This window comes from Calliphora vicina, chromosome 4 (assembly GCF_958450345.1).
Source record: "Calliphora vicina chromosome 4, idCalVici1.1, whole genome shotgun sequence".
NCBI lineage: Eukaryota > Metazoa > Arthropoda > Insecta > Diptera > Calliphoridae > Calliphora > Calliphora vicina.
In genome coordinates, this window is record NC_088783.1 from 33,375,051 (window position 1) to 33,394,048 (window position 18,998).

Consider the following 18,998-nt stretch of genomic DNA (forward strand, 5'->3'; position numbering starts at 1 on the left):
ATGTCATTATTTGCATTTTTGACGATTTTTGCCCTGTCACTAGCAGTCCAAGCTGCCGAAAAAGAAGATCTTTTGAGTGGTACTTTGAGAGTAATATTTGCCAATATATTCAAACCGAAATCCATGAGTGTAAGTGTTATAGTCAACATTAGTGGTCATGAAAGTTTTGAACTCAACCAAGAAATATTGGACAAAGTAATGCTCATTAATAAGAATATACAGGTGCCAGTGGCGATAAATCAATATACATCACTAAATTTGGTGCATTTTATTCATGCAAAATTAATATTCACCAATTCGGCGGAAAATATCAGGTAATAAAATAAAAAAAAATATATTCAACATTTACAATTAAACAGAGAACACAGATTCGTGATAGCAACCGAATTTGTTGCCAATCGAATAATTCTACCTTAAGCTACGTTTCCGCATACACCGTAATCGGCACCGAAAACGAAATTCCTTATATTTGCACCGAAAAAAAATTCGTTTTAGAACCGAAAACGAAATTCCATACATTTGCACCGAAAAAAAGGTCGTTTCAGAACATTTTTTCGGTGCAAATGTATGGAATTTCGTTTTCGGTGCCGATTAAGGTATATATAGACGCCAATACTGAGTATTAACACTTTTAAAATTTAAAATATTATTGAAATCAGTCGGTATTTCAAAAAACCGTTTCGAAAAAACATTTATTGTTTACACGATAGTATTACAAATATTTTATTTCTTTGTTGATTGATATTTTTCTGAAAATTTTATTTTTATTTTATATTTTCATGACATTTTTATTTGCCTTATTTGTTCTTATAAATACATACCCGATACATATGAAAATAAAAAGTTTTTGAATTGTTTTAAACAAATTTTCAATACCGACCGTAAATCAAAAAAGTCATTTGTATTTTTTGAAAATCTAATACAAATTTTGTTTAGACGATGAAATTGTATTATGATACTTGAGTTTTTGACAAATATTAATACTCAGTATTGCCGTCTATAAATACCTTTACGGTGTATGCGGAAACGTAGCATTAGTGACTGAATTTTACTGTAGTGCCTACAAAATGTTAACAATGGTAACACAAGTTTGGTTGCTTTAATCGAAATTCTTCTTTGTCAACTGACTTTCTGTAGATAGAACCGAAAAATCCTATATGTGCAACCGAATCATTCGATTCGGTTACTATCACGAATCTATTTTCTCTGTGTGTGTATATAATATAATACTTTATTTTCTTTTACTTATAGAATGCGCGTGGAAAATCTTTTTCATAATAATGAAATTCAAGGTGTATCATCCAAATATGTAATTATTTTAAACACTCAAGACTCTGTGCGTGAAAAGCTTATTGTAATGCATGATATATTTCAAGATTTCTTTAATTTTTATATTATCGATGTTGTTATATTGGTATATGATGAAAACTCTTTGCAAATTTACACCTACAAACCATACAGCAGCAAACATTGTGCTTTTACCAAACCCATATTGTTGCAACGTTTCGAAAGAGTTCCCGAATTTCTTTTATATCACGATTTGTTTCCTGTTAAAACTAAGAATTTTCATCATTGTCCCTTGAAAGTAGTTCTCTGGAATATTCCACCTCTTATGGAGTTAACATATGAAAACAACTCAGTCAATTTTAAGGGCTTTGATGCGGAAGTATTGAAAAATATGGCGGCATTTTTTAACTTCTCCATAGAGATTATACCCAATGATCCTCCAAGTTATATAGGTGGTGAAGTTTTTAAGAATAACACAGCAGTGGGAGTTTTTAAATTGGTAAGTTTTAGCAGCGCAGTAAGTTAGTTGTGAACTTATAACTATTAAATTCAGCTATCTTAGCTTGCAACTTGTCAAGCTCATTCCAGACCGTATGACAATCCCAGTCCCAGACCATCAGGGTATTATTGGGAAATGAAAAGGCAGAGACACTATCCAAGATGGGATCAAGCATGGATGCCATCATCTTTCCCAAAGTTTAAGAGAATACTTAAAGAATAGCAAATAAATAAACCCCAATAAGAACCAAAGCCCCACAAAAATTCAAGCACTTGAATATTTTGTTGGAATTTGACTTGAATGCAAATTAAATATGAATATTTGAAAAATTAAATATTTTTCAAACATAAAAACATATGGCTTGAATTTATGTTTCCTTTTTACTGGAGAATGCTATTGAAATAAAGTGTAATACAACTATAATTCAATTGCTTGACTATAATTCAAGGCTTTCAACTTGAATTCCAGTAAAAATGCTGAAACCAAAAAAAGGAGAAACCCAAAGCAACAGAATATACCCAACTAAATCAGCACTCAGAAAATTGGTTATTACGTTAACTGGACATACAGATCGTATGAGTATTCTGTCTTGCATTTAGTCGAATTATAAACAAACACTTTCATTAAAATAGGACATCGAAATGACTGTTTTCAACCTAGACGTGTTTTGTTATTATAGGATTATGTACACAGAAAAAACAGATTCGTGATAGCAACCGAATTTGTTGCCAATCGAATGATTCTATCTTAGTGAACGAATTTTACAATTGTTGCTACAGAATTTTGGAAAGGTTAACAAAAGTTTGGTTGCTTCAACCGAAATTCTTCTTTATCAACTGACTTTCTGTTGATAGATCCGAAAAATTCTATGTGTGTAACCGAATCATTCGATTGACAAAAAATTCGGTTGATACTACGAATCTTTTTTCTCTGTGTATATGGATAATAACACTTTCTCATGGGATAATATGTATATTCCTGAAACGGTTATGGGCCATTAAATCGCCCATCTACTCAATCTAACAATTTACCTTTACAAAATGTTGATTTATATTTCGTTCAAATACACTGCATTTAGTTTCATTTATAATAGTTTAAAAAAAGAACTGACTGGTTCTGCAACTGTCTGCAACCAAGTACTCACCAGCGACAACTTCGAGCAGTTTCCGGAATGATATAGTAGTTCTGTTATTTTTATCGCAAAACCCACTCGATAAATTTAGTTTTGTATGTCATTGTATATATGCATAACCAAAATACTTATTTCTAATTAATATTTTTTATGATTTCTTACCCTTTTTAGCTTTTGGAACGTAAAGCAAACCTTAGTATTGGTTACATTGCATGCAAGCCACTACGCTTGCAATTAACTACAGGATCCAGCCCATATTTTATTTCAGAAGTCTTAATTATGTTTAAAAACTCTAAAAGGTATACACCATTTCAACTGCTTTTAAGACCTTTTACTACATCAACTTGGAGTTTCTTTATAACTATATTCATTTTAAAACCAACATTTAAACGAATACTCTATAGATATGTTAAACTAAGACAAAGTTTCCTTAAGCTCTTCAAACTACAATGGTTATTATTGATTTTCTTGCTGCGTATATCCTACGAAGGTTCCATTTTTCAAGCTATACGCAAGTCACCATATCACCATTTACCACTAACTATAGATGAAGTGGTACAGCAAAATTATTCATTAATAACAGACTATGCCAGTAGTCGGATATTAAATGAAATAACTCTTCTTAAGAACATCACAACAATTGTACCGGGAGATCCACAAGCCGTCCTCAAATCAATAGATGACTTACCTTTAAAAACGGGTGTCATAAGCAGTGATACTTTAGTGGCTATATTTATGAAAGATAGACTGAGTAATTATAGTGATTATGCCATTGTTCGCGATAAGGTTTCCAATACCATGACTTGTGTATTCTTTCCCCGTTTATCATTTATGGCACCCATGGTAACTTCGCTACTCAAACAATATGGAATGTTTGGAATATTTTTTAAATATGGAAAAGACCTGGGTTTAGAAAATTTGCCTATGACTACTGATCATTTGAGAAGACGTTACAGTTGGAATCCACAAACTGCTTTAGATTTGACATTACTAAATGCAGTATTTAGATGTTTTGCAGTCATGAATGTCTTAGCAGTGCTGACATTCGTATTGGAACTTTTAAGTTTACATTGTAATAAATTAAACTGGATTTTTACAAAAATGTTTGGATAATGCAATTATTATAAATGAAGAGATTAAGTAATTAAATTAAGAATTTAATACAAATATTATACATTTCGTACCTTTTCCTAATAAATATAAGGTGACCTTGTTGCTTCTTACACTTTGCTTTATAAATTATCAAAGAATTATATTCTCTTCTTAATAACACTTTTCGTTTAATTATGTGGCAGATTTTTGCACTTTATTAATATATTTTGTTTAAATAACACTTTTATAATAAATATTTACAATAAATTAATTATATTTTCATTAAATATAACAAAATTTACACAGAAACTTATTTTTTCAACTGCACTTGTTAACGAAATGGTGGAAACTAAAAGAAAGAGAAACAAACAAACAAACAAACAAAACAAAAACAATGAGATGACAATGATGAGAGTGCAAGTGTGACGTCTCACAGTGGAGTCGATTGCAAAAAAGTCGTAATAAATCTGAATTTTCGAAAGAAAAACAAAAGTCCTATTGCAAAATGATATACGAACGAATCGAGGAAGACATAGGCTTTAAGAGAAATAAATTTATTACCATCCTGTTAGAATAAAGGGTGAGATACAGGGTGTTAAATTCAACTTCCTCTTGTTAGGAAAACTTTGTACAGCTTGTAACTTGTACAAATAGAGAATACAGGGCGTCAATGTTTACCCTCTGGTTAGGAAACATGAACAAATTTCAATGAATGAATAGGAATTTCTTTACCTTCTCTCTTGCTTTATAACAAAGTTTCATTCATTGAAATTTGTCCATGTTTCCTGAAAAGAGGGTAAATATTGACGCCCTGTATCTCACCTTGTATTAAAACAGGCTGTTCACTAATTTAATTTTCTTAAAACCTATGTCATCCCCTACGTTTCGATCATACACAATTTTTCATGAAGACCAGTAATTTAGAAGAACCACTCTTTTTTTCGATTAACCAATCTGTACGTCATTCGAATCACAAATCCAATTCTAAGAAATACTGTTGAGCATTGATTATTATTGAAGAATGGTTATGCCTATATAACTCGTATGAAGCATACCAAAATAACGAAGAATTTTGCCGAGCCCTTGGAAAATCAGAATTGACATTGAGTTACATAGTAAAGTTGGTTTCAAAGATAAAAAATCTGCTGTTATTTAAGTTTTTGTTTCCGTTTTTTATTGTTTTCTTTATTTATTCTTTACTTGATACATACAAACTAAAAGTCTAAACTAAATATTTATCATTGTTGACAAACCCTTGTTTAAATACGCTGCTTTAAAGTAAGCACTGGGCGGTATAAAACGCAACGCTAGACGCTTTTATTTAGGTAAGGCTATATTAAAAATTAAGCAAACATAAATTCGTCCCCTTAATAAAACAATATTGTATAATTTTTTTGCCATTTCGAAATAATTCAGTTTCAAATTTTTGTGTTAGTAGACATCTAGAACAAAAGTAATATTTCGATTGATATTTTGACCCACTTTGTGGAAGTTATTTTGACCACATATAGAATCAGTTATGTAGATTGTTAGTATACAATAAAAAAACAAGTAAGAAAGTATGGTCGGTCAAGCCCGACCATATAATACCCTACACTAAGTAAAAGAGCAAACAAAAATTTCTTTTAAAATTTCAATAATTGATATTTTTGAGTGATTTTCGGAAGTGGGGTTATATGGAGGCTATGACCAATTATGGACCGATCACCATGAAATTAGGTCGTGTCATTTATGTCTATATTAAAGTTAACTATGTTGAAATTTGTGTGTTTACCAACATTTTTAAGCGATTTATGCACGTTAAAGTGATTTTCGGAAGCGGGTCTATATGGGAGCTATGACTAATTATGGACCGATCGTAACAAAATTTGGTGACATGAATTTTGTTTATATAAAACTTATTTGGAGCGAAATTTGTAGAGATACATATATAAATTAAACATTTATGACCGATAAAGTCCAATTTCGGGAGGACATTCGTATGGGGGCTAGGTGAAATAGTGGACCGATTTCAGCCAGTTTCAATAGGCTTAGTCCTTGGGCCGAAAAAATAATATGTACCAAATTTGATCGAAATATCTTCAAAATTGCGACCTGTACTCTGCGCACAAGGTTTACATGGACAGCCAGCCAGCCAGCCAGCCAACCAGACGGACGGACGGACGGACGGACATCGCTTAATCGACTTAGAAAGTGATTCTAAGTCGATCGGTATACTTTAAGGTGGGTGTTAGATTAATATTTTTGGGCGTTACAAACATCTGCACAAACGCATAATACCCTCCCCACTATGGTGGTGTAGGGTATAATAATGGTGTATATGCTTATACACTATTGTTTTATTGAGGGGACGAAAGCAAAACAAACTGCAATTTTAAAGTTATACTAATGTACTTGAAGTTGTTTATTTCTTTATTAAATTAAATATTAAAAAAATCTATAATTACTTTACACCAAACCGATTTTAAACTGGCCAATTCTAGTAGAAATATACCAAATGAGAATAAAATTAATACAGCATAGATGCAAAATAGAGCAAATAACACTTTAAATGATAATTTTGTAGGTTCCTTTGTGTTGGTTCGGGTTTGTCGGGAGGAATATAAATAATATGATTCATAGCGTCTTATTAAGCCAGACTGTAAAATACGTAAAATCAATTCATCTGTACGATATCTTAGATATGTATCACGTGGCATATAAAATACAATGGGAGCGGTCAGTATAGCTTGATCCAAAACATCCACTCGTTCATTTGGATGCATTTGATTGTATGATAGTATCGAATATTCCAGCAAACATAAAGCCAGTTTCTCACTGCTCGATGAGGAAATACGTTTATACAGGAGGCTTGCTGGAGTATTTGCATCCACTATTCCAGTATTTGCTCCGGGCAAAGACATTCTTAAAACCTTTTCCACCGCTGGAAAGGCATAAATAGTAAAATTGTTATCTATAATTTCAGCTAAACTATTGTATGAGTTACGGGCCCGGCCATCTTGCAAAAGAATATATAATGCTCCGGAGTAGGCGGATCTTAGTACAAATGTATACATTAAAAACACCAGCAATATATAACGTGCAAAATTTTTAATTGGCAGATTGCCTTGAATTGCTATGCCAAATAGTACGGAGAGCATATTTGTAAATGGTAAACGATTTCCTTGACCATATATGAATTCCATTAATTTTGATCTGCCCAAAAATCGTATGTAGTATATGAATAAAATGCCAAAAATTATACTTGAACTAAAACAAGACCAGATAATGTAACGAAATGGCTTCACTAGCCTTTCAAATGATGACATCATTTGGCCCTGGGGAATTGCCAAGACATAAGGTATGAATAAGTAACCACTGCTGGGTTGCATTACCTCTGAACGTATCTTGTTGTACATTAGAGATATTATTGTTATATTCGCTTCGGCCTCAATTATCTAGAAAAAATTAATTATGTTATTAATTTTTAAAGTAAAAAATCGGAATCCTCTAAACTACTGATCAGATTGCAAAATGGTGTATGAACGAATCGTATAAGAGGACATAGGCTTTAAGAAAATGAAATCTGTGACCAATCAGTTAGAATACAATTTGATTTACAGGACGTCAAAGTCGACCACCTCTAGTTAGGAACATTTTGAGCAGCTTGTACTTTGTACAAACTTCTGTTTATTTCACAAAGTTATCTCTTATAGTTTAAAAGGTATTTAAGTTTAAATTTGGAATTCTAATTTTTTTTATTTTTACTTTATTCCAAGTCTTCATTTCATCTTGTATTTTAACACGGTGGTCACAAATTTTATTTTCTTAAAGCCTACAATTCGTTCATACATCATTTTGCAATCGGTGAAGTAATGTAGAAAATTCAGAACCACCCCGCCGTGAAAGGGTTAACAAATGCTCTGAAATGAAGATAATTTAATTGTTTTGGAAATTAATATAATGTTTTATTTTGGATTAGACCGAATAACAAGTTCGATTAACACTCAGTCGGGCTATATTAAACACTGATAAGTCCCGGTCAACACTGTGAAACATTTGCTGCAAAACATTTTTAAATTCTCTTTTGAAACTGCATTCGTGTCCACACAGTGAAGTTTTTGCTTTTCAGTTTTTGACATTTCTGTACAGTACGAATACGAACGAATAAATGTGGATGACATACTCAACAAAAACTTCATGTACATGAAACAAAGTTCCCTTTTTCATTCATCTTTCCCCTTTCATCAACAAACTCAAATGTTTTGCAGCAAATGTTTCACAGTGTGGACCGGGACTAATATTGATTTGGCAAAATGTGATACCTAAAGCTGAGCTTAAGTTTTCTGTTTTACTGAAACAACTCACCATTTTCATAGCTCCCGTTGCCGTACCATTTTCATACACATCACCCCTATCCAGCGGCTGTGGAGCCTTAATACGTATTTTAAAATTCATAATTTCAGCCAATAAATTGAGTAGTAAGCCCTCTATACCATGCAATCGTGTTATTTCACCACTTTTGGGATCTTTGTCAACATATATATATGGTGGATAATGCCAAGTAGCCACCGCCAATTCACAGCCATGCATATTATTCACCTTACTGGGAAAAATTTTCTTTTTCACCTCAAACGCGGAGAAGTTCTTTTGAATATCACGAAATGATATATAAATTTCAGGCATCGAAGAATGACATTTATTTTTAGCAAATGGAAAGTACGTGTAAAGATAAGGAGTTATGCCATCCATCAATATAACATTGACATTGGTGCAGTATACGTTGAAAAGACGATGAAAGATTTCCTTGATATTATTTAAACGTTCATGTTCGGTGCCAGTATAGACAAACAGGAAAAATCCATTACGATTATAAATGCCACTGGGATCTAACAAATCTTGTTCAAAATTTCTGAATAGAAATAATCTTGTAGTAGTTTTCAAATAAAAATGTTTTATTTGTTCAAAATTTACCTGTATGATGTGAAGCTGTCTAAAAACCATATGCTTCTTTCACGATTATTATTAGCTTTCCTATCGTCATTTTCCACCTTCTTGTCCAATATCTTCACCTCCACTTCACCTTCGGTGTAGAGTTTAATACGCGGTGTAATCATAGCACGTTTTATGATGTCATTAATTAAATCATTGTGGTATAATCGATTCCTTTGATTTATGGCATATTGTCCAATGGGTATTGCTGATGTTGTGTATTTGGCAAAATCATTATTAATGATCCATAGCGTGGCCAATATTAAAGATAAATTAAATGTTGGCTCTGTGGCATCCAATACAATTTCCGTTAATTTCGTCATAGCATCTGAGTATGTATGATTATTTGTGAACTAATATTGTCTTTTCTAGAGATCTTGATTGGCTTTTAATTATATAGTAAATAAAGATGAATCCCAGTCGCTGAAATGAACTGGTTTCTTTAAAAGTTATTATTTAACTGTATTGTTTGCATTAGTAATTTAATTGAATTATTTTATTAAAACCTTTAATGGGAAAAAATCAAATTTGTATTAAGGCCTGCCATAAAAAGCGGAGAGTGTATTAAAATTATCATTAGGTTTGACATTATAAACGATGAGTAGACTTGGAAACAAAATGCTGGATCAAAGAAAATTGATCGGGAGTATTGCCTAATTTGTACCACTGAGCCTCAATCATAAGCTTTTTAAGTCAAATACTCTTAAATTTTTTGTTTTAAGCCTATTTTTGACCTAATAAATCAATAATTAAAGGTGTAATTTATACTGAAGAATGCATAAAATTCTACTAAACTCAATTTATTTGTAGTTCTTTAACGTAATTTTTATTTTATTTGCATGTAAAAGAATAGTTATATTGCAAAATAATTTTATAATTATATAAACATAATAAATTTAAACGTGTATTTAACGTTATTGTATTTATTTGATGTAGTACATACGTGAGATAATTAGGGTAATACAAATTTTCACAGAAAAACAAACATTTGCATTTCTGCAGCAAGATTTAGCATTACACAAAAAAGAAAACAAATTTCTCGAGGCATCCGAATTCTTCGCTTTATATTTCAAATCTATTCTGATACTCCACATAAGAATAGAAACGTTCCTCAGAATCTTAGCTAGAAGTAGAAGTACCACCACTACTGACACCTATGATATGATACTATCGCACAGTGGGGCAGAATAATTTTTTTTTTTTGGAAATAAATCTGCCATTTCTAAACGGCTAATCCAATCAGGATAAAATATGACGCGAGCGTTGGCAAGGAGTATTCGAGCTTAAGTTATTGAAATGGGCGCTACATATACTCTAGGGGTGGCGCTATGGGAGCTCAAAGAAGTGTATCTTCGACATTTTTTTATTTTCCATCCGATTTCAATTATTTTTATATTTTTGGAAAACTCTCGGCTAGGTCTGGAAAAAACATACTTGCGTGTGCTTTTTATCTCTTACAATTTCCGACTTCTAGGCTTTTTAAAATTGAAATTTTAAAATTTTGCAATACCTTGGTCGGCTTTTTTAAAAATATATGTCGTACTTTTGGACCAATGAACTCGAGTTAGTTAAACAACTAAATTATCAATTATATACAAACAAATATTTTAGAGCAATATCAATTATGAATACAAAAAGAAACGATTTTAAATTTAACAAGTAAGGAAGTATGGTCGGTCAAGCCCGACCATATAATACCCTACACTAAGTAAAAGAGCAAAAACATTTTTCTTTTAAAATGTCAATAATTTATATTTTTGAGTGATTTTCGGAAGTGGGCCTTATATGGGGGTTATGACCAATTATGGACCGATCACCATGAAATTAGGTCGTGTGATTTATGTGTATATTAAAGTTAACTATGTTGAATTTTGTGTGTTTACCAACATTTTTAAGCGATTTATGCACGTTAAAGTGATTTTCGGAAGCGGGTCTATATGGGAGCTATGACTAAATATGGACCGATCGTAACAAAATTTGGTGACATGAATTTTGTGTATATAAAACTTATTTGGAGCGGAATTTGTTTATGACCGATAAAGTCCAATTTCGGGAGGACATTTGTATGGGGGCTAGGTGAAATAATGGACCGATTTCAGCCAGTTTCAATAGGCTTGGTCCTTGAGCCGAAAAAATAATATGTATCAAATTTCATCGAAATATCTTCAAAATTGCGACCTGTACTCTGCGCACAAGGTTTACATGGACAGCCAGCCAGCCAGCCGACCAGACGGACGGACGGACATCGTTTAATCGACTCAGAAAGTGATTCTAAGTCGATCGGTATACTTTAAGGTGGGTGTTAGACTAATATTTTTGGGCGTTACAAACATCTGCACAAATGCATTACCCTCCCCACTATGGTGGTGTAGGGTTGAGTTTGGTTAATAAATAAAGATTTTACTACAAATTTATTGATTTTCCAAAACTAAAATTTGTATTTTTGTTTGTTTTGATAAGTTAATTCTCGGTCTTACAAAAAAAATTCATGTCCATATCTTAATTAGATTAAAAAATATGTCAATTTAAAACTCCGTCCTTCAAAAATATTGCACTTTTTCATAATAAAAATTTTTTATAAATTTTCTTAATATTTTATTCAAAAACAAGTCAATGGTTCTGATATTTTATACTGAAATATAAAAAAATGCAATATATTTCCAAAAATATATAAATCTTTGAAATCGAATGGGAAACAAAAAAATAGCACTTGTTTAAAAATTTTACATGTCGAAGGTTCCCACTTTTAGCACATATAGCGCCGCCCCTGGAGCATTTGTAGGGCCCATTTTAATAAAACGGATACTCCTTGGCTATGCCCGCGTTAAATTTTATTCCAATCGGACCAGCCGTTTAGAAATGCCAGATTTATTTCCAAACAAATTTTGATTATGACCCACTGTGTAGTGTGTGGACGACAAGTAGGATGTTTATTGTTGACGTAAGCTAGCTAGCCTTTGATATTATGAGGGGCAGTAATTCTACCGTTAATGCCCGTAATTTCCACAAATAGATATCTATCAGTACTTAGTTACTTATGAAGTAAAAATATTTTGTAATTTTCACCCGTAGATATTGATTTGAAATTAATGTCAAGTTACCTTTTAGGTAAATTTATCTGCTGGGTATTTAACACCGTAGTTATCTAATTGTTGAAGTTACGGGCATAAGTCACCTGAAATGGATTGGAGAAAAGGAGCATCAAACTTTACTGGGTAAATCAAGATTCATTAATTAAGACCATACCAGGTAGTCAATGTATCGCTTATAGGCAGTAATTGTCATTTATATCTGATCACTTGGCTCACTCCAATTAATATACAAAGACAGAGAGAAGTCAATTGGTTACTTTATAAATCCCAAGTTATCTAGCGTGAAGACAATTGTCACTTAAGAGTATATAAATAGTATAGAGTGTAGTCAGTTTAAAGTTTAAACTTTTGTTTTGTACTGAACTTTTTTGAAAGTAATTCTTACAAACTGGTTTTATAAAAATGGTATAATGATATAATTATCATACAGTTTATTTTTACCGCATAACTATACAATTAAAAATTCCTGGGGTATTTATAAACAAATACTACTTTACCTTTAACCTTCGATTTACCAATACCCACCCACCCAGGTGACCTTTTCGGTTTTATTTCATTAACTTTTTTTTATTTCATTAACTTTTTTTTAATTTTGTTTCGATTTAAATGAACAAATTTCAATAAAAACATGATAAAATTTTAAATTTCTAATAAGGTTTATTCGACTTTTTAAAATTCTATTTGTCGCATATAAACAAATTTATGTATAGAAGTGGATATTGGTAAACCATGTACATAAAAAACTTTTGGTAAAGCGAAGGTTAAAATCAATATTAACAAACGCTGAATATAAAAATGATTAATTGTAAAAATATTAAACATTCAATTTTTAACCAGTAAGGAGAACACGGAAATAAAATGTCCTTAAAAGAAATGTCATTATTTGCATTTTTGACAATTTTTGCCCTGTCACTAGCAGTCCAAGCTGCCGAAAAAGAAGATCTTTTGAGTGGTACTTTGAGAGTAATATTTGCCAATATATTCAAACCCACAGCCATGAGTGTAAGTGTTATAGTCAACATTAGTGGTCATGATAGTTTTAACATCAACCAAGAAATATTGGACAAAGTAATGCTCATTAATAAGAATATACAGGTGCCAGTGGCCATAAATCAATATACAGCCTTAGATTTGGTGAATTTTATTCATGCAAAATTAATATTCACCAATTCGGCGGAAAATATCAGGTAATTAAATAAGAAAATATACATTCAACATTTAAACATAATTTATCAATTATTTTTCTTTTGCTTATAGAATGCGCGTGGAAAATCTTTTTCATAATAATGAAATTCAAAGTGTAACATCCAAATACGTAATTGTTTTAAACACTCAAGACTCTATGCGTGAAAACCTTATTGTAATGCATGATATATTTCAAGATTTCTTTAATTTTTATATTATCGATGTTATCATATTGGTATATGATGAAAGCTCTTTGCATATGTACTCATACAAACCGTACAGCAGCAAACATTGTGCTTTTACCAAACCCGTATTGTTGCAACGTTTCGAAAGAGTTCCCGAATTTCTTTTATATCACGATTTGTTTCCTGTTAAAACTAAGAATTTTCATAAATGCCCCTTGAAAGTAGTTCTTTGGAATATACCACCATTTATGGAGTTAACATATGAAAATAATTTGGTAAATTTTAAGGGTTTTGATGCGAAAGTGTTGAAAAATTTGGCGGCATTTTTGAATTTTTCAATTGAGATTATACCCAATGATCCTCAAAGTTTTATTGGTGGTGAAGTTTTTCAAAATAAAACAACAGTGGGAGTTTTTAAATTGGTAAGTTTTAGAAATTTGTCTTAAAGACGTGAAATTCTATAGACTGTCAAGTGTTGTAGGTCGTGCTTGTATATTTGTATTTTCAGTATTTTAGTGATACATCTCTTAAAAATATTGGTATTCAAATAAAATTCAATGGAAAAAATGTATATATACACAAAAGTCATCTCACTAAATTCTACAACGATCGGTCCATAATTAGTCATAGCTGCCCACTGCCGAAAATTATTTTAATGAGTATAGATTTCTTAGAAATGTTGATATTCAAATAAAATTCAACACAAATAGGTTTTATATATACAGAAGTCATGCCACCTACTTTTATGGCGATTGGTCCACAATTAGATTGGTGTATGGTCGGGCTTGACCGACTATACTTTCTTACTTGTTTTTATATGGGGGATTTCATGTCAAGTGAACCAGTTTTTAAAATCGATTAAAATCGTTAACTAGATCGGTCAAGAACTTTCTGAGTTAGAGGGAGTAAACATTTTTTTTTTCTCATCCATAAAACTTTTTACCTATTATTCTTAGCAAAATGTATCCTAAAAAGTTTAGATAGCTATTTCTTCAATATTTTATATTTTTTTCCAAGATAAAAAACTTTTTGACTTTTTTTCAAAGTGGGCCCTTTTTCCTTAAAAATAAAGCTTAGATATTTTCCTTGAAGACCTATTTGGTCGGTTAGTGAGATGCGAATTCGATATCTATCAAAACAAATGTTTTCTAACTCAAAACATAGAATTTTTGACTTTTTTAGCAAAATCAAAAACTTTGTTGACTTTTTTTTCCAAATGGACCTTTTTTTGCTCAAAAGAGAGCTTAAATCTTTTCCTTGAAGATGTTTTTGGTCGTTTTGGACATAGAGTAAGTTCGGGTAATGTGGTATACCTATTTTTTATTTGACTATAATTTTTTGGAATCTTAATTCGATTGGAACAGTTTTCAGCTGGTGTTTTACTACAAGTGTTAGGTTTACATCCATGAAATTAAAAAAGTCGTTTAAGTTCAAGTTTCAGAGAAATTTGGGAAAAAGAGAAAACACCCATAAAGAAGCCATTGAAAAAATTGGCGGGTAATGTGGTACACCATGTTCTTTTAATATTGTATACCAAACCGCATAACCGATACATAGTATTTTAATTTGTAAATGAGTTGCGTTTTATTTAAATCATCTTTAATGGATGCGGTTAAAGTTGGCGGCTGACCAAGCTTACCAGAAGCTCCTCAATACATTCTTCGCTTCGTAGGAGACATGGAATGACTGATGCGAAATAAATTTTCATTTGTTGTTTCTAATAGCTCAGATAGCGTTCTTAAAATCTTCCGCTGACCATTTTCATACTTCACATTTCTTTGGCATATTATTTGCTTGAAATTTTTTAGCTATACCACATTAGCCGACCACGTGGTTTATTGAAATTATTATAAAATTAAACATATACACTAAATATACTATATTGTTACATATATTCTTCAATAGCAAAATATTCCCATTTGACTTTAAAATTAAATTAATAATGTTTAAAACACGTGATTGTAGAAAAAAATTAATTTTTAACAGACCACAAAAAAAGTCTACCATAAGATAATGCTGATTTTTTACAACTGACTATTAACATGACCTGCAAAAATGAAGTACACTCACCCAATGTGAATTTTCTGAGATCATAAAACTATTAAGCTTGGTACCGCTTCTCCTATGTTAGTTTTAGAGAAAAGCAGCTATACCACATTACCCGCCACCATATTACCCGAACTTAATCTACAATTGTTTACTTTTTTTTGCAAAATCTAATTTTTTTCTGAAAAGAAAGCTTAGGTCCATTCCTTTAAGATGTTGCAAACAAATTGTGTCTGAATTACTATTTAATAGGTCATCGATTTTAAAAGTTTTTTCACTTGACATGAAATCCCCCACATATATAAGTTAAAATCTCAGAAAAGTTTTCACCCACACAATAGATAATATTCTAAGGCCCTAATTTTATAAATCACGTCACCAAAATGATATTTATGTGCAAAGCAAAAACAACATTTCACACATTTTAAAAATTTGTTTTTGTTTTGTGTACACAATTTTCAAATTATGAACGGCAAATCAACGCTTGAATTTTTGTGCGTTTGTTTGGTTCAGAATTTGTACATAAAACAAAAACAAATTTTTGAAATGTGTTAAATGTTGTTTTTGCTTTGCACATAAATATCACTTTGGTGACGTGATTTACAAAATTAGGGCCTAAAAGTCTTATAGTGCATTTACACCGAGGCGAAATCTAGTGGATTTTAATTGAAATCTTGTTCAAAATCTATACCGTTTACACCGCTGTTTTCTGACATTTAGCAAGATTTCATTTAATAACAAAAACAGCTGACTAACAAAACCCGCAGTAAATAAGTAAATTTTTAGTATTATAATTTATAAATTTAACTTTTATTCATATTTGCATCCACTGAAAATATTTATCAAACGCTAAAATTGTTCTGAATGAAAATATAGTTTTTAGCTTGACAAATTATATTTTAGCTTGTAACTTGTCAAGCCATAAAATAACTTGGCAATCAAGCTCATTCAAGACCGTATGACAACCCTAGCCTCAGGACATAAGTTTATTATTCGGAAATCAAAGGCAGACAAACTATCCAAAATGGAATCATGCATGCATGACATCACCGTAGAAAAAGTCAGACCCTTCAAAAATTTAAGAACAAACTTAAAGAATAGTAAATAAATAAACATGGTAAAAATTGGAAGTACTCGGCAGAACGACCGACCTCTATGGAAAAACCCAAACCAACATAATATAAAGGAGATTCTGAACCAAACTAGAACAGCACTCAGAAGACTAGTATGAGCCAATGTCATGCATTTAATTGAATTATAAACAAAAACTTTCATTCAAATTGAATATCACTGAGAATTTGACTAAATATATGGGGAATATCCCATACACTATCCCATGGAAGCACAACATGCTGAAATAACAAGTGTATACTGAAACGGGTATGGGCCATTAAATCACCCCTCTCCTCAACCTAACCTTCTACCTTTTCTAAATGTTGATTTATATTTCTTTTAAATACACCGTACTTAGTTTTACTTTATAACAGTTTAAAAAAAAATTGACTCATTCTGCAACTCTCTGCAACCATGTACTTACCAGCGACAACTTCGAGCAGTTTCCAGAATGATATAGAATAGCATTATTGAATTTTTCGTTTCCAGAGAGCTCTTATTGTTAGTGGCGTAGTTAACATATTGAAAGTTCTGTTATTATTATCGCAAAACCCACTCGATAAATCTAGTTTTGTAACATTATGTTATTTTATATATACAGTAGCGGCCAGCTATTTAAGACAAATACTTGAATTTTTTTCATCAACAGAATTTTAAGTGCGATAGAGCCAAAACAAAAGGACCTAAGGGTGTGAAATTTATTATTAATATCTCTAGTTTCTCAAAAATGTTTGGAAAAATCTGTACAACATACATATATGGACAAAGATATGTGGAAATACGTTGACACACCTCAACGAAACCCACATGATATGATCGACACTAATGGAACTAAAAATACTAAATTTGGTCCGAATAACTTATAATAATAAAAATATGATGACAAAAATGTTAGAAAATATGTAAAAACAAAAATTTGGTCAAGTTGTAGAAAAATCTTATGTTTTCGTGGTGAATATGTATGAATTGACACCGTTGAATAAAACACACTTGTGTGTTAAAACAGTCCTTATGCATACATTTTTGTGGAAATATTTGAAAAATTAATTGAGAATCACATGGAATTTAGCAAACAATTTCGTTCTTTATTAGCTGGCCACCACTGTACATACCAAAATACTTATTTCTAATTAATCTTTTAACAATTTCTTCCCCTATTTAGCTTTTGGAACGTAAAGCAAACCTTACTATTGGATACATTGGATGCAAGCCACTTCGCTTGCAATTAACTACAGGTTCCAGCCCATATTTTATTTCAAAAGTCTTAATTATGTTAAAAAACTCTAAGCGGTATACACCATTTCAACTGCTTTTAAGGCCTTTTACAACATCTACTTGGAGTTTCTTTATAACTATATTAATTTTAAAACCAATATTTCAACGAATACTATATAGATATTTTAAACTAAAACAAGGTTTCCTTAAGCTCTTCAAACTACAATGGTTATTATTGATTTTCTTGCTGCGTATATCCTACGAAGGTTCCATTTTTCAAGCTATACGCAAATCACCATATCAGCATTTACCACTAACTATAGATGAAGTGGTGCAGCAAAATTATTCATTAATAACGGACTATGCCAATGGTCGATTATTAAATGAACTAACTCTTCTTAAGAACATCACAACAATTGTACCGGGAAATCCTCAAACCGTTCTGGAATCAATAGATGACTTGCCTTTAAAAACGGGTGTCTTAAGCAGTGATAATTTAGTTGCTATATTTATGAAAGGTAGACTTGGTAATATTAGTGATTATGCCATTGTTCGCGATAAGGTTTTTAATACCATGAGTTGTGCATACTTTCCCCGTTTATCATTTATGGCACCCATGGTAAATTCACTATTTAAACAATATGGAATGTTTGGGATATTTTACAAATTTGGAAAAGAACTGGGTTTAGAAAATTTGCCTATGACTACTGATCATTTGAGAAGACGTTACAGTTGGAATCCACAAACTGCTTTAGATTTGGCATTACTAAATACAGTATTTAGATGTTATGCAGTCATGAATGTATTAGCAGCGCTGACATTTGTATTGGAACTTTTAAGTTTACATTGTAATAAATTAAAGTGGATTTTTACAAAAATATTTGTATAATGCAATTATTGTAATATAAATGAAGACCTTAATACAATTAGGAATTTAAAACAAACATTATACATTTCATACCTTTTCCCAAAAATAGTATATGGTAACCAGCTTCTTACACTTTGCTTAAAAAATAACCAAAGAATTGTATTATCTTATTAATAACACTTCTCGTTTAATTGTGTATTTAATTATAATATTTTGTTTAAATAACGCTTTAAAACATTCTTATAATAAATATTTACAATAAACTAATTATATTTTCTCTAATTATAACAAAATTTACACCGAAACTTATTTA

The 18,998-nt window shown here is 31.2% G+C and overlaps 3 protein-coding genes across 3 annotated transcripts; 2 read left to right on the forward strand and 1 right to left on the reverse strand.

Annotated features, from left to right (window-relative positions):
• On the forward strand, nucleotides 1–4,031 carry LOC135958335 (uncharacterized). Its single transcript, XM_065509240.1, has 4 exons — nucleotides 1–314; nucleotides 1,252–1,786; nucleotides 3,090–3,217; nucleotides 3,323–4,031. The coding sequence occupies exons 1-4, from the start codon at nucleotides 1–3 to the stop codon at nucleotides 4,029–4,031; spliced, it is 1,686 nt and encodes a 561-aa protein (XP_065365312.1).
• A 310-nt stretch (nucleotides 4,032–4,341) lies between these two features.
• On the reverse strand, nucleotides 4,342–9,304 carry LOC135958336 (uncharacterized). Its single transcript, XM_065509241.1, has 4 exons — nucleotides 8,964–9,304; nucleotides 8,358–8,901; nucleotides 6,527–7,447; nucleotides 4,342–4,359 (listed from the first exon to the last, which is right to left on the reverse strand). Exons 1-4 carry the CDS (start codon nucleotides 9,302–9,304, stop codon nucleotides 4,342–4,344), a joined length of 1,824 nt encoding a protein of 607 aa, XP_065365313.1.
• A 3,627-nt stretch (nucleotides 9,305–12,931) lies between these two features.
• Nucleotides 12,932–18,706, forward strand: LOC135958338 (uncharacterized). The gene is made up of 4 exons (XM_065509242.1): nucleotides 12,932–13,260; nucleotides 13,331–13,865; nucleotides 17,765–17,892; nucleotides 17,998–18,706. The coding sequence occupies exons 1-4, from the start codon at nucleotides 12,932–12,934 to the stop codon at nucleotides 18,704–18,706; spliced, it is 1,701 nt and encodes a 566-aa protein (XP_065365314.1).
• Nucleotides 18,707–18,998: the final 292 nt, after the last annotated feature.